Here is a 22,152-nt window from a genome sequence, read left to right as displayed (position 1 = left end):
TTCTACTTTCTCTCTTATGCTAGCATTGGTGCAAAACTTCATCTATGCTAAGAATCTATATCCCGGAGGATCAAATTCTCAAGCGAATCCAAGGTCAGTAGAGCTTAGCAAACTTGAACTGAATCATTCATATTGCTCGTTTCACTGCAGAATAGAAGTACTCCAGAAAATTCTAAAGTGTGGTAGTTTGTTTGATCGATTGGGACTTCCAGAATTTCAGGAAGACGTATCCGAAACTGATCAAAGAATGGAAAGTAACATTCCAGATTTATCCGGATGTTTTTCTACGGGAGCGAGAGAGTAAAATGCTTTCATGTTTCCAACAAACACCTAGAGACAAGCAGAGCCTAATCACAATCTAGAACATATTTTCTGTCGTATGGTAGCAAATTGGGTTCCAAATATGGAGTAATTCGCAACGTTTGTTGCAGAGTCTCCGAGGCCAATCAACGTTAATTTAACTCTTCGCGCGAATAGTTTTTTTTTTTTTTTAAATCTGAACCGTCCAACACACTTTGGACACACGCAATTTGGCTCCATAAACGTTTATTCACGGAAAGCTCCATAATAAAGTTTTTCTAAAAAAAAATAGGATCGAGTGCATGAACGAAAAGGGTAGCACTGAGGGAACATCATCAAGTAGAGCAAAGTTGTTTTAAAACATTTGAAGTTCCAGGTGGCATTGGCTCTCACTATATAAACGTTATCTCTAATAACAATAACATACTTGGATAATTATTTGGTCAAATATACCAGGATGGACTCGGCTCCTCTCCGGTCCATGTTTTGGACGGGATGAGACAATCTTGATCATGACCGTCTATTAGTAAATTCAATTGCTTGAATTTTCTCATAAACTCTTACCGGTCAAAGTTTAAAATACATCCAAACTATTAATTGCAGCAAATGAATAGTCACAATCAGGATTGTCTCCTACAGTCCAAAACATACACCGAAGAGGATCCAAATAGATACTAAGTAACATTTTAGTCCGACATAATAGGAAAACTATTTGGTCTTACGTCATTGCTTTAGTCATAAAATTTAGATAAAATATATACCGTGGTATTATGTCATTGCTTTAGTCATTCTCCACTCCTGTAGAGGCTGCACTACTCACTCACTAGTTCTCACTTTCTCTTTCCCGAATCATTTTCCCGCAGAATTCCAATGGCCGAGAAAAGCAAAATCCTGATCATCGGCGGAACTGGATACATCGGGAAATTTATAGTTGAAGCCAGCGTCCAGTCCGGCCACCGCACTTTCACTTTGGTTAGGGAAAGCACAGTTTCCGATCCTGCCAAGACAAAACTCATCGACAGCTTCAAAAACTCCGGCGTCACTTTGCTCCATGTCTGTATACTACTCCTCACATTGTAACATTTTATGTGCTAATATATGCCTATTTAGGCTTCTGGGAGTGCGTGTCTGGTATACGTAACCTCCGCTAGGGAGAATCGCCCATTCACATCACACCACTATCTATTATAAGAATCCCTCCCCACTTATATCGAGACCGAAGCTAAAGTCCCATCATATGTGAGTAGTGTTAGAAGTACGTTTAGATTATTGGGACTCAAACCTGGGTCTTTTCTAACCAAGTTTGAGTTTCCACTACTGTACCAACCTCATTGGTCCATATTTTTGGGTTTCTATATATTATCCCACACTACATGTTGGTGTTTTTTTGGGCTACATGTTGGTGACACTGCTCAATCAGCTCGAATCAAAACAAGACCATTGAGCCCACTGCCCCGGTCTATATTCGCTCCCAAAAGAATCTTGGGTCCAATTAAGTTGATCGTGTTTTTTTTTTTTCTTTTCCCCTGTTGTTGAACGAACAGGGAGATCTGAACGACCACGAGAGTTTGGTGAAGGCGATAAAGCCGGTGGATGTGGTGATATCCACCGTTGCACAAATGCAGTTATTAGATCAGGTCAAAATCATTGCTGCCATTAAAGAAGTCGGCAATATCAAGGTTGGTCATCTTTTCTAGTTACATTCTACGTGATGTGTCTTGTTTATTTAACATTTGTGTCTTCTTAATGATAATGAAAACACCGTCCTTAGTTTTGCTAAACAGATTGGCTCAATTCGGCAATGATTGTTTGGATACATAGGCTCAGAAGCGGAAGCCAGATTTTAAGGATAGTGATGTCAAATATCTGAAATTTCATACATTCTGTTGCAACTAGGTCTCGTTTGGCAATGGCTAAAAGACAAATATTGTTCTTTGGCATTTTGCTAATATTTGTGGGGTCAAGCATGTAAAATACCAATAACTAATGATCATATTTCTAAGATAACAATTTCAACTCAGAGAGGTCATACTTGTCAAAGGCGCGCTTAGGCGCGAGGCATGTCAAGGCACAAGGTTAGCTCCTTGACTGAGCCAAGGCGAGGCACCTTCAATGAAGCGTGCCCAAGGCGTGCCTAGGCGAGAAAAGGCGCGCCTCTTTCAATTTTAATCGCAACCATAGGATCAAAGCTAGGTTATACGTATTACGTACTTTCACTCCTTCAGCCTTGACTTCGGTCGATAGTAAATCTCTCCTCTCTCGGTCACCAAAAACAAAAATAGCACATGTACCATCTTGATCATCGGTCGATCTTCTTCTCTCTTCTCCTCTCCTATCTTCTCTATGGATAACATCCCTTGAGTTTTGGAGGTATAGGAGACCACTATTTCTGCGGTAAAACTTTTTGAGAGCAGCCATATATTGCCAAAAATGTTAGGCGTATCTTCAGTCCTCCCGCACATACCTTGAAGTAGTTGATCAATAAAACATGAAGCAGTTTTTTGGGGAGTTGATTATGTGTCCTTGGAAGTATCATAAAGTAACTTCAAACAAAATGGGAATCACAAAAATCTTGTTTCTTTCTTTCTTTTTGTACTGGTACTCACACAGTCAAGAACAAGCTATAAGGTTTTCTGAGTGAATAATTTCGAGTCTAAATTGAAGATACTCCGTTTTACAGTCCTAATATCATTACAACATGTCAATCATGTGATAAATTCCTTGTGTGTGGTCCTTTGATTAGTTTTTTTCTTTTTCTTTTCTTTCTATCTAGATAAGCAATGTAGATGACAGATAAACGTCCCTGACTCCCTGCTGATTTTGTGAATAATCCAGAGGTTCTTCCCTTCGGAGTTTTCAAATGATGTGGATCGCGTGGGGTTGAGCCAGCCAAAACTGCATTTGCTATGAGAGCCCAAATCCGCAGAGCTATCGAGGCGGAGGGAATTCCTCATACTTACGTGTGTTCAAACTGCTTCGCCGGCTATAAGCTGCCTACATTAGCACAGGAAGGACTTTCTGCACCCCCTAGAGACAAAGCAATCATCCCGGGGGCTGGAAATCCTACAGGTATGAATTGCTCTCCACCCTAATCTATGTTTAGTTTAGAAGGAACACGGTACGCGTGTCATCAAACTTCCATTATTCGGCCAATTTGGTTCATTAACTCGTTTCTTTTTCCTCTTTACTGGTTTTACCTATAGCTGTCTTCAATGAGGAGCATGACATTGGTACCTACACCATCAAAGCTGTGGATGACCCAAGAACATTGAACAAGATTCTTTACATCAAGCCTCCTAAGAACATATACTCATTCAACGAGCTCGTTTCCTTATGGGAGAAGAAGATTGGCAAGACCCTTGAAAGAATCTATGTCCCAGAGGACCAAATTCTGAAGAGAATCGAAGGTCAGTAGAACTTAGCAAACTTTTACTGAATCATTCATATCGCTCAGGCTCTGCTTGGTTTCCTGAAGAACTTACAAAATAAATTAAAATTCGGTGAACTAATAAAGTTACGTCGTTTGTTTGATAGATTGGGAATTAATTCCAGAATATTAGGTGGCTGTATCCCAAACTTATCCATCCAGTAAAGAATGGAAAATAAGATCCTATATTTATCCGGATGTTTTTTGTTTACGGGGGACCAGGAGATTAAAATAAGTTCATGTTTCCGAACACCTAGAGAGTGTAAGTTACTTTTATTCACTGCAAAAGAATTTTACCTAGAATTTTAATTCTGATGAAACAAACAAGCAGAGCCTAAGCACAATCTAGAACATATTTTTCACAGTCTGGTAGCAAATTGGTTATAAATAGTACTTCGTTTTGGATCTTATACTTGGTGCAGAGTCCCCGGATATCAACTCCTCGGTGTTCGTTTTAGCAATCAACCACTCAGTGTTTGTGAAGGGAGATCAGACCAACTTCGAGATAGAGCCTTCGTTTGGAGTTGAAGCATCTGAGCTTTATCCGGATGTCAAATACACCACAGTTGAGGAATACCTTGACCAGTTTGTTTGAGAGATTATACAGCACCTTCTTGTTTCTATCTAGTCTAGTCTAGTAAAATAAAAGAACGAGTGATTATAATTTAGATGAATGTATATGTGTTCAATGGCTTCATGTAATAAGACCAGAATTATGCGGCCAGGAGTAATTATACGCGGCCAGGTGTAACTTTAAGAGGCCATAAGTAATTATACGTGACCAGGTTTAATTTTAAGTGGCCAAGAGTAATTCTACACGGCCAGGTGTAATTTTAAGCGTCCAAGAGTAATTCTACGCGGCCATGAGTAGATTGACGCGGCTAGGTGTAATTTTAAGCGGCCAGGGGTAATTCTATGTGGCCAGAAGTAATTATACGCGGTCAGGTGTAATTTTAAGTGGCAAGGAGTAATTCTAGTAATTCTACCCGGCCAAGTGTAATTTTAAGCGGCTAGAAATAATTCTACGCGGCCAGGTGTGATTTTTTGCGGCCAGGAGTAACTCTACGCGGCTAGGAGTAATTCTAGGCGGTCAGTTCATAAAATGAATAGTTGTTTCCTACTTTTCATTGGTGTTTTTTCTGTGCATTAACAACCTATAACTTTTACAGATATGAGTCCACATCGAGAAGTTTAGCCACCATGGGCGGCACCAGGATTTTGATTCTGTGAGTGCCAAGCCAGGCATCCGGCCACCCCTTGTGCACTCTCTCGTCTCTCGATACCTTCTCCCTCATTAAGCAAGTGCCAAGCCGGCATCCACCCCTTGTGCACTCTCTCGTCTCTCGATACCTTCTCTCTCATTAAGCGAGACCTCCTCTTATGGCGCAAAACCAAATGCATTTCTCTCTCGATATTCCCTTGTGCAAGCTTGAATTTAGATCCATGTAACAAAACACCCAAAACTCCCAACACTTGCATGGAATTTAGGTTCTACTTTCTCTCTTATGCTATAGCATTGGTGCAAAATTCATCTATGCTAAGCCTACTACAGTAGTTTGTGGTCACTTTCTAGGCTTTAGCTCAATTTATAAATTAAGTTCGTCACGGGATGTCGACTTTTAGCATCCTACTATAATTTCGTTGTCCTATTACTTCAATTTACGAGCATTCAATAATGCACAAACGTGCGGGAATAAATTCAAAAGTCAACATTGCTCCATCGAAACGTTGAATCTCATCCGTGCCTAACACTCTGTTACTTGATTTCTAAGTTCCACGGGGTAATTAAGAGTGTGAAAGCCCAGAATGTGTGTTGCTTCCAATGCTGTTCTGTTCAACCATAAGACACAGAAAAATACCATAAATTGATCTGGCAGGCATCAAGAAGTCAACTATTTGTTTTGCCTGATGTGCACTTCATATGCAATTATTGATCAACAAAAGATTCAATGATTGTGAATCGTGGTGTTTTCTGGCATTCTTTTAGTCCGGTTGGTAAACTAGATGAGAAAAGAAAGCAAATAGTACAACAAAAAAAAAAAAAGAAGATAGAAAAGAACCACCCGATTTTGTTTTATCATGCACCCTCATGTTGTTGTTCAGAACACGTAGTGTTGCTCCCTTTGACCGTTCTAAAAACAGACATGCAAGTGCGACGTGAATGTCAATAAATACTGCTTCCTAATTCATGTAGACTTTGAAAGCAATGGAAAAACTTGGTTCCGAAACAGTAAGAAAGGAATGCAACATTTGAGATACGTACAGGTTCGATCGATAGCAAATTTCTTTTTATAAAAGCTTCAAATATACACAGTTTTGTTCCTCATTTGAAAAAAAGGTGAAACTTGGTGAGAAACTAACCATGGCAGATCGTAGAGTCCTCTTCCTCTCCAAGTCTCACCTGTTTCTCATTATTTCTCACCCTTTTGTGTGAACAAAAGTGACAGTAAAAAAGGGTTGAAGTATGTGACCTCACTACACTACTTATAAATTGCGACCAAACATGCACCATTCTTCATCTTTCCACAATCTTATTGATCGCAAGCCGCGGTTTGATTTTCGGTGATGGCTCTGGTGCTGGTGCAAGAGGCAGAGGTGGCGGTGGTGGCGGCGGTGGTGCCGCGGCTACAAGTGCTCTTCTGGACAACAATCCCTTTCCAGCCTTGGATCCTTCGGTTTCCTCACCTGCAAACGATGAAAAGAACCAAATTTCCATGAGGATTACAACAAACAGATACCTACGGTAAATGAATATCCGCAAGCGATGTCACGTACATACCATTGAAATGAAACGTGGGTTTTGCCGAAGCCGACATCCGAACTAGCATGGGAGTGACAATGGTGAGCACAGCCCAGAAGAACAATATCAAAACTGTTGTTCTCCCGTTCATTTGTTGCAGAACAAAAGCAAGCCAGAGAGAGAGAATTTCGAGTGCTTGGTTGAGCTTGAGAGGGTCTTTGTTTTTTTGGAACTTGACCAGATGGTAGGAGGGGAAGACCTTTTTATGTTTCGTGCTTGGTTAATTGCTTCACCAGTTTTTTTTATTTAATTTTGTGTATATATATATTGATAGTATATATATAAATTGATTAGTTTAAACAAAGTCCGAAATTGGACAATGATGTGGGAATTTTCAAATCGGTTGTTCGAGAGTAGGTTTACCAATTTTGTAATTGGTAAGCTAGATTAATAGCACGCCACAACCAGTACGGATGAAACTTATAAACAAGCAATAATAATCGAACGAAAGAACACAAGACATACGTGATTCGAACACACGAGATTGTAACAAAAAGGATTATAACACTCTAGCGTCACCTTCTCAATCGTTCATCTTCATTCCCAAGTGTTTCTCTCACAAAACACAACTGAGACTCTAAAATGAATGCACGTTACGTAGATAAATCGCGTCTACATGCAGCCAGAGTGCATCGGGATGCCCCGGCTGATTGGTGTCTAAACGGGAATTGGCGGGTTGTATCCTTTTCTTCCCAAATATACGAGCCATGTCTCACAACAACTTCAATGAATCTTTGCTTTGAAAAGGTTCAAGAGAAAACGAGATTGACGATAGCTAACTTTTACGATAACTCATTCAGGTATCCGGGCCAGTTCACGGAATGAGATTTACCACATAGACCCATTTGAAGCAACTACCACAAATCATTTAGTTACAAGATGTACAAGAATCTTCCAGCACAGGAATTGGACTGGCCACATCAGCTCTTGGAAATGGCTGATAAGCATTGAGTGGGAATGTTGGTTGGTACAAGCTATAGACAGCTCTGAAACACCATTTCGTTTTAGAAAACCAAAGCAAGTACTAGTTTTTCTCCCAAAATAAATTGGTCTGTTTCTATTAAGAGGAGGCTCCGTAAATAGATTTACGGAGCTCAATCTCGGCCGTCCAAAAGTGTTTTGGACGATCCGGATTAAAAACAATCTATTCGCGGTCATAGATACTCTATTATCGGTCAAAATTTAAAAAACAGACTTCAACCATTGATTACTAGAACAAACGGATGTGATCGCACGGGTCCGTGAATAGGTTGGCTCCTGTGAATAAGTCAATCTCTTCTAATAAATTAGAAGGATATGAATCTAATGAACGTTGGCAGAATCTTAAGTTTGTTTGTTCAAAACTGAATCTGACTCATCCATGTGACTAGAAATACATATATTCAATTTTTTCCTATTGTACAAATTTTATTTTACTTAGGCTTGTGATAAATGAAAATTTTCCAAGCAAAAATCTTGATGCATGGAGTTGCTATGTATCCTTAGAAAGAGGATTACTGCGGGCTTTTATTGGGCAGATGGAAATTGAGAGGCAGTTCAGGTGATGAACAAACTAAGCTAATCGAAGTTGAGCTTGTGTCCCACCCGTTAAAAGCTTGTCAAATATCAATTTGTGGCATGTTCAATTTATGATATTTAGAAAATTCAAATTACTTGAGATTGGCTCGATTAAAGATGGTTTGAGATTGGATTTGTTAGGAATCGAACTCCACGTTCAACACACAATGCCCTTATGGATCTTGGAAAGTAAAGTCACAAAAATCACAAAGCAAATATAAATAGTGCGAAAGATCAGAAAGAGAAAGAACACACAGATATGCGTAGAAAATCTCAATGCGAGAAAAAATTACGGGAGCCACACCAGTCCACTATAATCAAAGAATCAATGGGGTTCGAGTCTTCTCTCTACGAGAACAGTTTTCTCTCACCTCCTCTCATGTTTTCTCTTAAATTCTCTTCTCTCGCCTCCTTTCGTGTTTTGTCTTAAACTCTCTTCACCCTAATTACAACGCAACTATGTTATAAACAGGTAAGGCCAATGGCCACAAATTGCCCCTGCCAAAAGTGAAAATACCATTTTCGCTGCAATCCGCACCCCACGCCTCCGGGCTAGACCATTGCTAAAGGTTGTCTGCATACTCAACAGGATGAATTTATTAGTAAAATCTTTGCAGGGGCCGTGGCTTATCTGCCTGAAAGCACTTCGGGTATGAAGAGGGGAGCCAAACACCGGATTAGAGTTGACCCGGATTAGCTTATCCACTGATTCCCCCAAGTCTTTATCCCCTCCCTTCTCTGCCCGCCAAACGTGCTGTTAGTTCCTACTGTGGTGGTGTTAGGCTTAGTATTATCATGTATACGTTGTCAATGGTACTTTTGGAGGAGATAAAAGGTTCTTTAATGGATGTCAGAAACCAGAATCAGCTTCTTCTCCATGAATCCTGAAAGTCCTTTTCAAAGAAAAAGGCTTTTGTACGGAAAAAAATTGATTGGACATTAGTAGTCATATAATTAGATCACATTTTCTGATCCGGATCCTCTTCGTATGTTTTCCTCTCCACATCTACCACACCTTCTCACCAAAACATGCCACCTCATTAATGAATTGGATGGATAGCCTAGATCAAATTCACTGACTTTTTTTTTTTCTTTTTTCTTTTATTTTTTGCCACGGCGATATACATCAGCGGGGGTTAGTGGGAGTGTTAGAGTTAGCACGGAAAGACCAGAAGCTATCCATAGCCCTGGTCCCCTAAAGAGCCTGCCCTCTGTGGGGCTCGAACCCAAGACCTTCCACAAATGAGAGGCAATGACTGACCAATTGCACGTCATTTCTTTATTTCCTCCAAACGAAAGCTAACGGTCTCGGTTTTTTCCATTCCCTAACCAAAGAAAAATTATCCCCTACATTGAATCTGATGAAACCAACTCTCTCTCTCTCTCTCTCTCTCTCTCTCTCTCAGCCCATTTCCAGCCCACCACATACGCAACCCGCCACCTCCTTCCCCTCTCTCTCTCTAACTTCGAGCCAAGCTAAAAGAAACTCAAGGCAAAAATCTCGAACCAAAACCTTTGAATGAAGTCAAGTAATAACTCATTTCCCTAATTTCTTCTCTAGATTGCTGCTAGTTTCCAAAATTGGTTAAAATCAGTTTACGAACATTTTTTCGAAAACCCCCAAATCTTAGAGTATAGCTTCTTCTTTTTCAAACTAGGGCTTTCCAAAATTAATGTCGTGTAAAATCGATGGGAAAAATTCAAGAAGGAAATGAAATTTCTCCATTTTGAGAACTAAAATAATGTTTGTAGGAGCTGTAGAGATTCCTAAACTTGATGTTGCAGTCAACATGAACAGAAGTTATTTTATGGAATTTCTCCCACTGTGTACTTGGAGGTCAAGGAAATGAAGAAGAATTTGGAGATTTTAATTTCAAGGTTCCATTTTCCCTATTTGCGTATCAGATACTAAGTCGGGAAGAAAGGAAGGAGGTGCCTTCAATGGCGGGTGGCGGGGCTGGGTCGGTGGTGGTGGTGTGGAAATGGGTTGAGAGAGAGAGAGAGAGAGAGAGAGAGAGAGAGATATGGTTTCATCAGATTCAATGCAGGGGATAATTTTTCTTTGGTTAGGGAATAGAGAAAACCGAGACTGTTAAGCTTCCGTTTGGAGGAAATAAAGAAACGACGTCGTGTAAGTTAGTGAATTTAATCTGGGCCGTCCATCCAATTCATTAATGAGGTGGCATATTTTGGTGAGAAGGTGTGATAGATGTGGGGAGGAAAACATGCGGAGAGGATCCGGATCCCACATTTTCTCGACAAAAAATCCAAATTCTAGAATATGATTTCCTTACTTCAGTGAAAGGTGGATTGATTAGGCGGCTATCAATAACTGGATCAATTTATTTAGTATGTTACCTAGTTAGACTATGCTGCTCTTAATCAGCTCAAAGCGATGCCATCATTCTTGAAAACCAATTACAAGGTGATACATAAATAAATGGAGTTTTTAGAGGCCGGCCCTTTTAGAAGCCCAATGTCTATGGATAATCCTCTTGGCGGATCTTACAAAATGAACAAAAATTAGAATCAAATGAGACCAAGGTCGGTCCACAACTCGCATATTTTGAAGAAAAAAAAAATCAAAAATTCAACCTGTCCAAACCACAGGACCTGTTGGCCCAACATTCATCCGGATTGGGCTTGCTTGGCTGTAATCAGAGGGCTCTAACATCTACCATCCAAATGGGCTCAAGGATTTCAGGCCTAGATCTAACCCACTTCAGCTTAAACTAGGATAAGTAGTATATCATAGTCAAAGTCGAACGCTTTTATGACATTTATGCAATGTATAAACTTGGCCAAGAACATTGCAAGTTATTCTTCAAAGGCCACAGATTCGATTTTTATGGCCCTTTTTACGTCCAAAACCTTGACTGTACCACCCGAAAGGACCACTTAAAGAAACCTTAGACATGAAAAGATCATTCGACCTTTTGCATAACAATTTACACCGTGTTCAATCATATTGATATTTGGTATGTATAGTTCTTTGCGCATGCTACAAGGTGCACGGTTCGAAAATAGTGTTAAACCCGAGATGTGGATAAAAAGTGAGAGTATGGAGGGATGAGTTGTGGAGAGGAGCATATTTTGTTCGACAAATGTGTAAATGTTTTGTTTTCCCATTCATACTACTCTCATGTTGGTCTTTTTGAAAAATGTGATAGTCTCATAAATCATGACATATTGATGTTAGTAAGAGGAGCCACCTCTCTCTCTCTCTCTCTCTCTCTCTCTCTCTCTCTCTCTCTCTCTCTCTCTCTCTCTCTCTCTCTCAAGTAGAAGAATGAAGAAACTAAAGCATCACATGAAATTATGGGAAACAATTTGGTTGTCAACTGCTGTATTAACAACAGTTGACAATTGAAGAGATGAAAAGAATACTTAAAGCATCACTTGAATGAAGAAACTTCTTCGTCTGAGATTTCTGAAAGATGAAAAGAATATTGAATATTGTGAAAATACTTACAATTGAAGAGAAGTTTTCAATTGCTGCTAAGTGAAGTTTTCCGCCCATAATCCATGGATGGTGAAATTAAGCTAGGCTGAAACATGAATTATGAGACTATTACATTTTTCAAAAGGACCAACAATATTCTCACTTTTTTTTTTTTTTTGTTGAGTAGGTTCAAAACACCAAAATAGCTGCTGCTAAGTGAAGTTTTTCACCCATAATTCATGGATGGTGAAATTAAGCTAGGCTGGAACATGAATTATTAGACTATTACATTTTTCAAAAGCACCAACAATATTCTCAAGTTTTTTTTTTCAGTAGGTTCAACACCAACATAGCGAGTAGTATGAATAGGAAAACAAAATATTTACAAATTTGTCGAATGGTATCAGCTCCTCTCCATACCCTATCCCTTCATACTCTCAATTTTTTTCCACATTTCGGGTTCAAAACTATTTTCTGTATTTGAATACATCGAAGACTTATTCATGGAAAATGAATTCTTGGAGACAGCGATTGGGAAAGGAAACAGAGAGCCAAAGATGATCACAAAGACAGAGGAGGGTGAACTCATCAACACTGAAGATGGACGCTTGCAAGAAGCTCTCGAAGAAATTTTGTTTTGGATGATTTTGTGACTGCCGCTATATTTGAATACATTGAAGACTTGTTCATGGAAAATAATTGGGGAAGAAAACAGAGAGCCAAACATGATCACGAAGACAGAGCATGGTGCAATCTTGGAGGAATACCTTTGTTGTGTGTTGTAGTTGTCTTCTCTCCAATCACCCCAATTGTCCGCATCTTGTTGGTTGGAGTCTAGGGAAAGCCACCCAGAAAAAATATTGCTCTGAAGCTTATCTGCCATGGCAATAAGGCTCTGCTATACTACTTACATGGATGTACACTACTTCATTGAGTGAAGAAAAAAAAACACAGCAAAACCCTAGTCAGGTTCTAATCCGAATTTTTCCAGGTAGGCAATATATATAGCTATGAATTACCTAGTTTGAATTAAAATAAGAAATTATGTATTACCCTACTCAGGGGAACCCAGAGTGGAGAGAAAAAAAAAATAGGAGAAGAAGACCAATGGGATACAAGTAGGGACGGAACCAACCAGGATTTTAACCTAGCAGTAGTGAAATGTATACTAAAAAAATAAAAAGATGCATTACAATATTAATAGTCATCGGCTCCAAAAAAAATTTAAAATAACATAATAAAAAGTATGGTAAATGATGTTTTTCATTTGCACATGGAGTATGAAAAAAGACTAATTTTAATTTTGGGCATCGATAATGCCACTCCAACAACAACAACAACAGAGCCCATGTAATTTCCAATCATTGGGGGTATGAGCGAGAGAGGATTGGAGAGAGACCTAACTTTTGGCAATATGTACAAAGTGGTTGATCTCAAAATAGCACTTAAACAATAGCCCTCCTATATGTGTTTTGCTGCGGAACCATGTCCCAAAATCAAAACCAAATGGCATCAGAGAGGGCATGCCTAGAGACCCAATTCAATTTATGTGCACATTACCATGCTTCCTTCATTGATAGTTAAGAGCATCAGTATCAACAAAGATAATGTCACTCCTCAAATTTATAATGTCACTCCCCAAATCCCTATATGGATTTTTCAAATTGATAACCGCACTCCTTTTTGAGAGTGACATTATAAATTTGGGGAGTGGCATTATAATTAAATTACCTTAATTTTTTAGGTTAAGTTATTTTAGGGTTAGAATTAATGTGGAGTTTTTTTTTCTTAATTACACATCATCATTTATATTATTTCGCTTTAGCCCATTGGATTTAGTTTTAGAATACTTTTTTGGGTCTCTTTTATTGAAAAAAAATAGAAAATTTATGACTAGTATATAATAAAAAAATAAGAAAAAAAATCTAGCAGTGACGAGACTATATAAGTTGGGGATAAATTTTTTTTTCACATATAATAATTGTATTTTCTAAAATTCTTGTATTGTCGTGGCGGCCGCCGCCACTAGACCCCTGGTCCCATCCATACAAGTGTGGTTCAAAAAGAAGTCTTTTTGACTAGGGGTTTTCTGTGACGTCACGGATCCACGTGGAGGTAGGAGCGGTTTTTTCGGGATATTTTTTTGTTGAAAATAATAGAAAAAAGTTGTTTATTAATTGTTGAGGCCTGAGGGAGAGGGATGGTGGGTCTCTGGAATTTGGCGGCAAAATATAAAAAACAAATTTTGGGGTGTTGTGATCAAGTTCTGAGGATAAGGGAAATACTAGGTCTATGATTTTGTGCTAGATTTGGTGTTTAGGGAAGATAGTCTTACTACTGTTTTCTATTTGATTAGTCTCTTGTTATGTGTATTAGTCATTTTGAAATACGAGGTTTAATTTTTTTTTTTCATTTGTTTTTTGTTATTTATGGGTGGTAAATGGTAATGGAAGTGTTTGTGGCAAACAAAAATTCGAGATTCATGGGCCAAATTCCATTAGGAAGGTTTCTGTTTCGGTCCAAAACGTCAATTGTGTCAATTTTGTCTTGACCTCCAGGCTCTAGAAGTAAGAAAGCTTCCTCCAAGATTGAACTTTCAATAACAGAACCATGATTGCATTCACTAATACTTGTATTCACCATCACCTCCTGGTTTTCTTCCCCCAATTGCTGAGTCCGTTCACTTTGTAGAACATGCAAAGAACTGTAAGTTAATAAACTTATAATTCTTTGCCCATAATATTTATTTAGTGACACATTAAAACCAATTGTAAATACAAATACTTAATTTTTGAAGGGGCAATAATAGAGATCACTTACATGCCCTCAAAACCTAGGGCACACCAACAAACAACTATTCCCTTTGTGTATTAGATAGAATAGATTAGGTGATCAACTCCACTCCGTAATCTCAATTTTTGTCCACGTCTCGAATCCAAAATTATGATCTGAACTGTTCACCTGATAGAACAAACAAAAAACTATAGGTTCTCCAAATATCTGTATGATCGCCTTTCAATAGATATGTGAATAAGGTACTTTTTGTTCTGTAAATTGTAAGGCTAAATGTAAAACATATTTACCATTCATTTCGCATAACAATTTCCAGCATGTTCACTCAACAACTGATGAATGAATTGTTGGGCTAATCTATTCCATCTGATACATAGAGGGATTAGTTGTTTTTGGTGTCACCCAGGTTTCGAAGGCATGTAAGTGATTTATGTTTTTACCCCTTCAAGTATTTACAATAAGTTGTAATGTGTCGCTAAATAACTGTTATGGGCAAAATAATACTATATTGAATTAAAAACCACCTATCATAACCACCACAGCACCACCCCACTATCCCCAACCATCCTTAAAATATGCCCCACAAACTAGATGAGATGAATGAATTTCATAGCATTAATTATAATCCGCAAGTAAAACAAAAACCCGTAGACTAGAAAATCCCAAAAACCTTGAGGGAAATGAACTATCCCAAATTAAAATATCATAAATTATTCGTTGAAATATACTTACCCATTTAAGTGAAAATTATATTTTCTTTGTTTGATATCCTAACATATACATATACTCCCTCCATCCCATTTTGTTGGTCTCTTAATACATTTTTGGATGTCTAGTCCTTTTTTAAAAGTCAAAGGAAAAAATGTTTAGCCTTCCAAAACTTATCCTCATAAATGTTTTAAATTATTTTAAAAGTGAGTTAAAGGACAATAATAGAAATTGAAACCAACTTTCTGAGGAGACATGGCCCCCTTAAAAAGTTTTAAATCCCTCCAACTTTTAGCGCTCCTAAAGTCGAACACGGATTGCAACAGGTTATTGCTGAAGATTGTCAGCATACTCAACTCAGCTTTGAAACCAAAGCTTGAACAATCCAATATTTGGCTCGTTTATCAAGTAGTGCCTTTGCAAAGCTTCCACAGTTAAATTATGCTCCATCAAACTAAATGATTAGCTCCCAGCAGTTACGAATGGTTGAGTATGCAAGACCACCACCACCATCTTGGTGGAAACAATTCTTTGCAAGAGTTGTGAACAGGTTGAATGTAAAATTGCATCATAGGCCAACCCAAGGTTCAAATTCCACAAGACTCTTCGGTCAAAAGTATCATCAGTGTGGTGCACAACCTGACTGCCGAGCCTACAACTCTGTCATTTCGATTTACAACTTTGAAAAACTATGGTTGGCAAACCAGGCATCATTTCGATTTCCAACTTTGGAAAACCATGGTTGGCAAATCATGTCTGGTTGACATATTCCTCCATAGGCAAACACAAACAAAGATCTCAAAATGTATCACATAAACCAGGCGGTTCCAACCAAGCGAATCGGTTAATTATATCCAAAGTAAAATTGGGTTCAACAAAGGCAAGCTTTAAAATGTCTGCACTAATACTGATGGGAAAGACAAATTGCATAATAAATAACATATCCAACAAGAAATCATATCGCCCATGGCACCATCCACATTGCACTACCTCATTCTGCAAATGTCTTAACAACCTTGTCAAGGAACAAGAATAGAAAGTCTGCTGACAAATCTTGCACCCTCAAATATCCATTGGAGCCGCACCCTCTTCAGCAGGGGCACTTTGGTCAACAGCAGGTTCATCAGCGGCGCCACCTTCTTCAGCAGCAGGAACTTCTTCCCCAACTATCTCAAACGCATCAATCAACGCTTGTACTGTTTCGTTATCCAATATATGGAAAGCCTCTCCCACTCCTACAACAGCAACTGTGCATATGGAGCTTTTAAGCTTTTCTCCCTGTAGAGTTTCCCTTAATGCAAAAAGGGCATCCTTAAGCAGATCTTCACGCGTAGAGCTAACGAAGCTCTCAAACCTGCGTTCCATGTATGTCTTCGCAGCTTGTGAGCGGGAGCCAATGGCAAAAGCTTGATATTCGAAATAGTTTCCACTTGGGCAATTGTAGTAGAGATGGGCCCCAGATTCATCCAAGCCAGCTACAAGCAAACCAACCCCATACGGCCGTTTCCATGAGCGTTGGGTACAGACCTGCAAAAAGATGAAAATTTTCCATTTTCCAGTGTCTCATCCCCTATTTGAAGAAATGTTCTGAATGTACCATATAGTAACGATATAGTAATGGAAAAGTAAGAAGATGCCAAATTCTGTGACCCAGAAGTTAAAATTGAGGAGCACCCAAGTAATACGCACTGCTTATTTGGTGTTTCCTCCAATATGTTAAAAACCAGAGCAGACCTGCTGGTTTAACCGGTTGGACCTTTGACCGGGTCACCTACCGGTCCAGACTAACCAAAAAGACGTTGCATTTCAAAAAACGGCTTCTTTAATGTAACCCGCTGAAATTAGACGGTTAAACCGGCAACCCGTGTAAACAGTCATACGGAAGGAGAACTTCAACTAATCTTTGATAATGTCAACAAAAAACTTTGCAGCTGCCGCTCTAATGCTTAAAAGCTGTGAATTGAGGGCTGGTTGACAAATTGACACGCCCCAGCAGCGCAAACAGTCAGCTAGCTATCCTTCACTTTTTTCATCCTTGTTATGGTTTTATAAATGTAGGACTTGCTACCAAGTTTTATTTCCCACTGATGTGAGATTAGAACAAAAAATGCACAGTTGCACACTGCATCTCTCTTGAACAATAGCCCAGAGTCGCTTCAAATAATGAGAGATGCACATTCCAATCTTTTTCCATACGCATTCCTTTATATTCTAGTTTTTATTGTCACGACCCAAATCCGTTAATATCGTGACTGGCCAGTGAGTCTGTCTCACCAAAGCCCTCTATTGCTCCAAAGCGGACAATATTGTACAAAGATGGAGTGGGTCGTTGCATTTATACTATTAATATATTTTTCACATAGTTTTGACATTACAGTTCATTTCCAGTTCAACGGTAGTTGAACCAGTGACCAGTCCTATCCAGTTCGCTCCCTGGTCCCAGTCCTATCCAGAGGCAATGTTGAAACAGTGCCTTCAGATATGAACTCCAATGCACTAATTGCATGTTTTCTAAGAAAGTTGGAAACATGATGGACAAACAAAATAAGACGGAAGGAGTATATAGTGCAAGGTATGGAGGGGAACATTATTGGTCCTTGGAGTTTCAAGACCCGGAACATCTCAACATCGACTGCCAATCTTACAATACTAATATCATTGTTGTTCAATGCCCCGGAACACTTAAACAAGTTCCATAAATGTAATGGCAGCTTTAACACTGATGGATGTTTCACAAAACTTGAAGTAACAGGCAAATGAAAAGGATTTTGGAAACTACGCTAACAGAGTTCGAAACGTGCAGAGTTCCCATCTTGAACTCAAACCAACATGGATATATTCAGAGAACAGAGGAAGAGACATAACCAGTCCATCCAAGCATAATAGGACCTTCAAAGCTTCACACATTTTACAGCACCACGTGTGTCACACATACTAAAGTCTAGGAAAGAAGGCTAGGTAACAAGGAGGACAAACAAGAGGATGGAAGTCGAGAGCAAAGCCCAAGAAGTTTAATTAGAAGCACTTTGCTTAAGGCCTTGAAGCCCTACCCCAAGTCCAGTTTAAAAGAAATATTGGACAAGTCTTAGAAAGAAATAACCAACAAGTTCTGAATACGGTACCAGTTATGGTAACATTTTTGTTATTGGTACGGTATGCACCGATACCGGTAAAATTCGGGTACCATTTCGGATTTAATGGCATATATATTGTATCTTGTATCTACATCATCTATATTTTGTTTTCATATTAATACATGTAATAAATACACTTACACTTATAAATCCAAGTATCTAATAATCAATACCATATTTAGGCCATATCCTTTTGTAGTACGTACAAATTAAACGCAACTAACAAGTTTAGATTCCAATAATAAAATTTACTACATAAGAAAGGCAAAAAAGACTTGAGTTCTTATTTAAATCCTTTAAAATAAAACTATGACAGCTTAATGACCTACTTGCAGACTAAAGCCTACTCTAGCAGGCTAAACTGTCCTTTCACAGCTTTAGACAGTGCTCATCCTGCCAGGGACGTATTTTTCTTCTCTGCCGAAGAGATCGATCAGCAACCAGTACCCCTCAAAAATGACCGGAAACTGTTCAAAACCGGTGCACCACCGTGATCTGCCGAGGATCACCAGAAAACCACCGGAACTAATCCAGCAGTAGAAAATACCGGATTTTCAACAAAACCATACGTACCGGACCGACTGAACCATACCAGCTACCAGCCAGTACGATCTGGTACCTACAACCTTGATACGCAACTAACTTACCAAAAAAGAACTCAACTTAACAAGGATTGGCTATGTCGATCCTTCCTCTAGATAATTCTTCTATCCTCAATTGAGTTTATGTAAACATTGGTGTTCCAATCGCCTCAAATAAATCACTGAAGACACTTGTCGGTAGTCCCACTTGCTTCAATCCATTTCTTGCCCAAGATCCAATACGAGGAAAGAGCCCCTTTACAGTGTGGAGCATGCTTCCAAGGAGCCCTCTACATGGAGGAGTAGTTGCGAGTGCCAAATCAATTCCCAAGCCAAGGAGGCAGGAAAAAGGGGCATAAATAACACGCATTCGACCAAAACAAAAAGTTGTTTCTCTGTAAAGCAGGTTTCTAACTTCTAAGTATTTTTCAACCAGATCGAATGCTAAAGGGAAGAATATCCTAGGAGAACATCAATGTCAAAGACATTGTTCTGATGCGGTGGCAAAGGACACATGCCTCCCAGTTTCCAACAAAGCCCACAATCGGGGTGATCAAGAAAAGCAGGTTCACCAAGAAAGGTCCGGGACAAGAAAGCTGGAGAAACCCAAAATATTATGCAACTGCTTTGCATATTGGAAAGTATATAACTCCATTGCCATGGTGATTTGATTCATACTACTCAAAAGACTGAGAAAGATGGGATTGCCACTATCATTTTCCAAATCCCAGTGAGTCAGTGACTAGTTTTTTGGCTCTTAAAGGTTGTGCACGCTTTTGTGGGAGCAAATAAACTCTTAAATTGTCTTCAAGAGCTGTGCAGGCTGTTATTCAGACATATCAGAATAAAACTACTATCAAAAACTACCCATCTCAACACTTCGCTTGCCTCAACCATGGCCCCACAGTCAAGATGATGCAAATGAGCAAACAGAAATACCAGACATTAACTGAAGAACTGAATTTCTTCCCGTCCCAAAAAAATTGTCCAATCCGTAAAACGAGAACTTAAAAATAATCCGAAATTGTCAAAAAAATCAAACTTTTTGCCACTAGTAACTACATATCAATGAGTTTTTTCAATTTGTCAAAAAAAATTGAACTTTTTCGTGACAAAAATGTACTTTTCAAAAGTTCTTGTTTTGCAGACCGGACAATCTTTTATGGAACCAAGGGGGTAGTAAAAGTGTTCTAAATGGCACTCGGCGCTAGTTGGGCGACGACCCGCCGCCGAGCAATTCGGAGTTTTTTTTTTTTAAATATTTTTTTTAAATATTTTTAAGGCAATTAAGCTCCGCCAAGTTCCATCAAGCTCCGCCGAACGAGCCGCCAAGGGTGAAATCTTGGCGCCTAGGCCGCCATTTAGAACACTGACAACATTATCCGTAATGTACTAAGCTATAACCCTAAACCTACTGCACGCTATCCATCAGAACAAACAATAATAACACAAAATAGATACAAAATACATATATACAATCTACTAGAGGGACAGAGAGAAATAGAGATTAGGATTATGGTTAGGGTTTGGGAGGGGCATCTGGGCCTTGTCAGCAAGCTGAACAATGAGACGGCCACCCCCAATCCTTGACTCAAACTCATACAAGATAGAATTTTACTCAAAAAAATTTACCAAATCAACAAAGACTCAATTTTTTGAAGGCTTATTTTGCCTTCCACAATTTACAATTATGCACTTACTAAAACTTTTACTCAAATTTATGCTTACATTTGGTTTGTCCACTTGAGTACTCCATACCAAATTAATCTTTTGCTCAAATGTTTACACAAATTAAGCATTTGAGTAAGGGCTGGAGATGGTCTAAATCTACTAATCTAAAACCCTAATCCTATAACACGATCCATCAACTCAAGCAATAATTACACACAACGCATACACAAACATGCATCCAATCTAATAATACTGAGAGAGATAAAAACTAGGGTTAGGGTTAGGGTTAGGGTTAGGGACCTGGGCCTTGTCAGCGAGCTGGACGACGAGGCGGCCGACGGGGAGAGGCGACTCATAGGTGTAGCTATAATTGATGCACTCGGACCTCATGTAGCGGGAGAGGACGCGGCCGTCGGCGGTGAGTCCGGCGATGGCGACGCCGATGTGGTCATCGGCCTTGAAGATCTTCTTCTGGTGGGAGGAGAGCTCGGACTGGGCCTTGTTGACGCTGGCAAGCACCACGTGGGTCTTGGATCGGAGCCCGATCGCGGCCGATCCCTGCTTCACCGCCTCCATCGCGTACTCCACCTGGAACAAGCGCCCCTGTGGGCTCCATGTTGTTACGTCCGTGTCGTACTGGTTCCTGAACATCTTTCTCTCTCTCCTCTACTCTCTCTCTCTCTCCCCTCTCTGCTTGTGTCTCTGTGTCTCTGTGTGTTTATTTAGCAGGAGAAGAAGGGGCTTTTCTTTTCCTTCAAGACAGAGTGAAGGGAAAAAGAAAAGAAAAGGATAAATTTCACTGACCTCCCCTGAGGTTTCTGACAAATGCAGGAACCTCCCCTGAGGTTCTAATAATTGCACTGACCTCCCTTACTTTACAAACTATTGTTCAGATTCCCCCATTCCGTTAAATCCACACCAACACCGCTAGTTTTTGTTATTAATTGACTAAAATGCCCTTGAATGTTACTAAACTAAACAATCAAGTCATTTTCTTCTTTTTTGTACTTTAATTGGAGTTTCTCAAATATTAAAAGTAACATTTCACTGTTTATATAAGATAATTTTAACATCAAATTAGACTCAATTATACAAACTTTTGTTAAATTTGAATAATTAATCAAGCATTTTACATTATTATAGTCATTGTTTTCCCTTCTCTTCAAGGTGTAATTTTTCAAATAGAGTACTCAGAGAGATATCTAATCCATCATACTAGAGGGGGAAAAAAACATGGCTCTTTTCAATTTTTCTAAGAAATAAACTCAATTTGGTTTACTCATTGATCATTCTTTAAAGATTTCATCTATTTTTTTCTACTAGTACATTCTGATGAAACATAATTATCACTAATAAAATAAGAAGGAAAAATAAAAAAAAAAGGTTAAAGAATTTTTTACACCACCTTCATTTCGTTAAAAAATACAAGACTTTAACCTTCTTCTTCTTCTTTTTTCCCTTCTTATTTTATTAGTGATAATTATGTTTCATCAGAATGTAGTAGTAGAAAAAAATAGATGAAATCTTTAAAGAATGATCAATGAGTAAACCAAATTGAGTTTATTTCTTAGAAAAATTGAAAAGAGTCATGTTTTTTTTCCCCCTCTAGTATGATGGATTAGATATCTCTCGGAGTCCTCTATTTGAAAAATTACACCTTGAAGAGAAGGGAAAACAATGACTATAATAATGTAAAATGCTTGATTAATTATTCAAATTTAACAAAAGTTTGTATAATT

The 22,152-nt window shown here is 38.9% G+C and overlaps 2 protein-coding genes, 1 non-coding gene and 1 pseudogene across 3 annotated transcripts; 1 reads left to right on the top strand and 3 right to left on the bottom strand.

Moving 5' to 3' along the window:
- Nucleotides 1-1,149: 1,149 nt before the first annotated feature.
- Nucleotides 1,150-4,524, top strand: LOC131331011 (eugenol synthase 1-like; annotated as a pseudogene).
- A 1,367-nt stretch (nt 4,525-5,891) lies between these two features.
- Nucleotides 5,892-6,751, bottom strand: LOC131331010 (uncharacterized). Its single transcript, XM_058364806.1, has 2 exons — nt 6,507-6,751; nt 5,892-6,412 (listed from the first exon to the last, which is right to left on the bottom strand). Exons 1-2 carry the CDS (start codon nt 6,616-6,618, stop codon nt 6,243-6,245), a joined length of 282 nt encoding a protein of 93 aa, XP_058220789.1. The 5' UTR covers nt 6,619-6,751; the 3' UTR covers nt 5,892-6,242.
- Nucleotides 6,752-12,994: 6,243 nt separating this feature from the next.
- On the bottom strand, nt 12,995-13,102 carry LOC131331633 (small nucleolar RNA snoR100). Its single transcript, XR_009201442.1, has one exon. It is a non-coding gene; the product is annotated as a small nucleolar RNA snoR100 (small nucleolar RNA).
- Nucleotides 13,103-15,852: 2,750 nt separating this feature from the next.
- Nucleotides 15,853-21,175, bottom strand: LOC131331007 (proteasome subunit alpha type-1-B-like). The gene is made up of 2 exons (XM_058364805.1): nt 20,714-21,175; nt 15,853-16,554 (listed from the first exon to the last, which is right to left on the bottom strand). The coding sequence occupies exons 1-2, from the start codon at nt 21,062-21,064 to the stop codon at nt 16,090-16,092; spliced, it is 816 nt and encodes a 271-aa protein (XP_058220788.1). The 5' UTR covers nt 21,065-21,175; the 3' UTR covers nt 15,853-16,089.
- Nucleotides 21,176-22,152: the final 977 nt, after the last annotated feature.

The sequence above is a fragment of the Rhododendron vialii genome, chromosome 6a (assembly GCF_030253575.1).
Source record: "Rhododendron vialii isolate Sample 1 chromosome 6a, ASM3025357v1".
NCBI classification, from domain to species: domain Eukaryota; kingdom Viridiplantae; phylum Streptophyta; class Magnoliopsida; order Ericales; family Ericaceae; genus Rhododendron; species Rhododendron vialii.
This window is presented reverse-complemented; position numbering and strand designations above follow the sequence as displayed.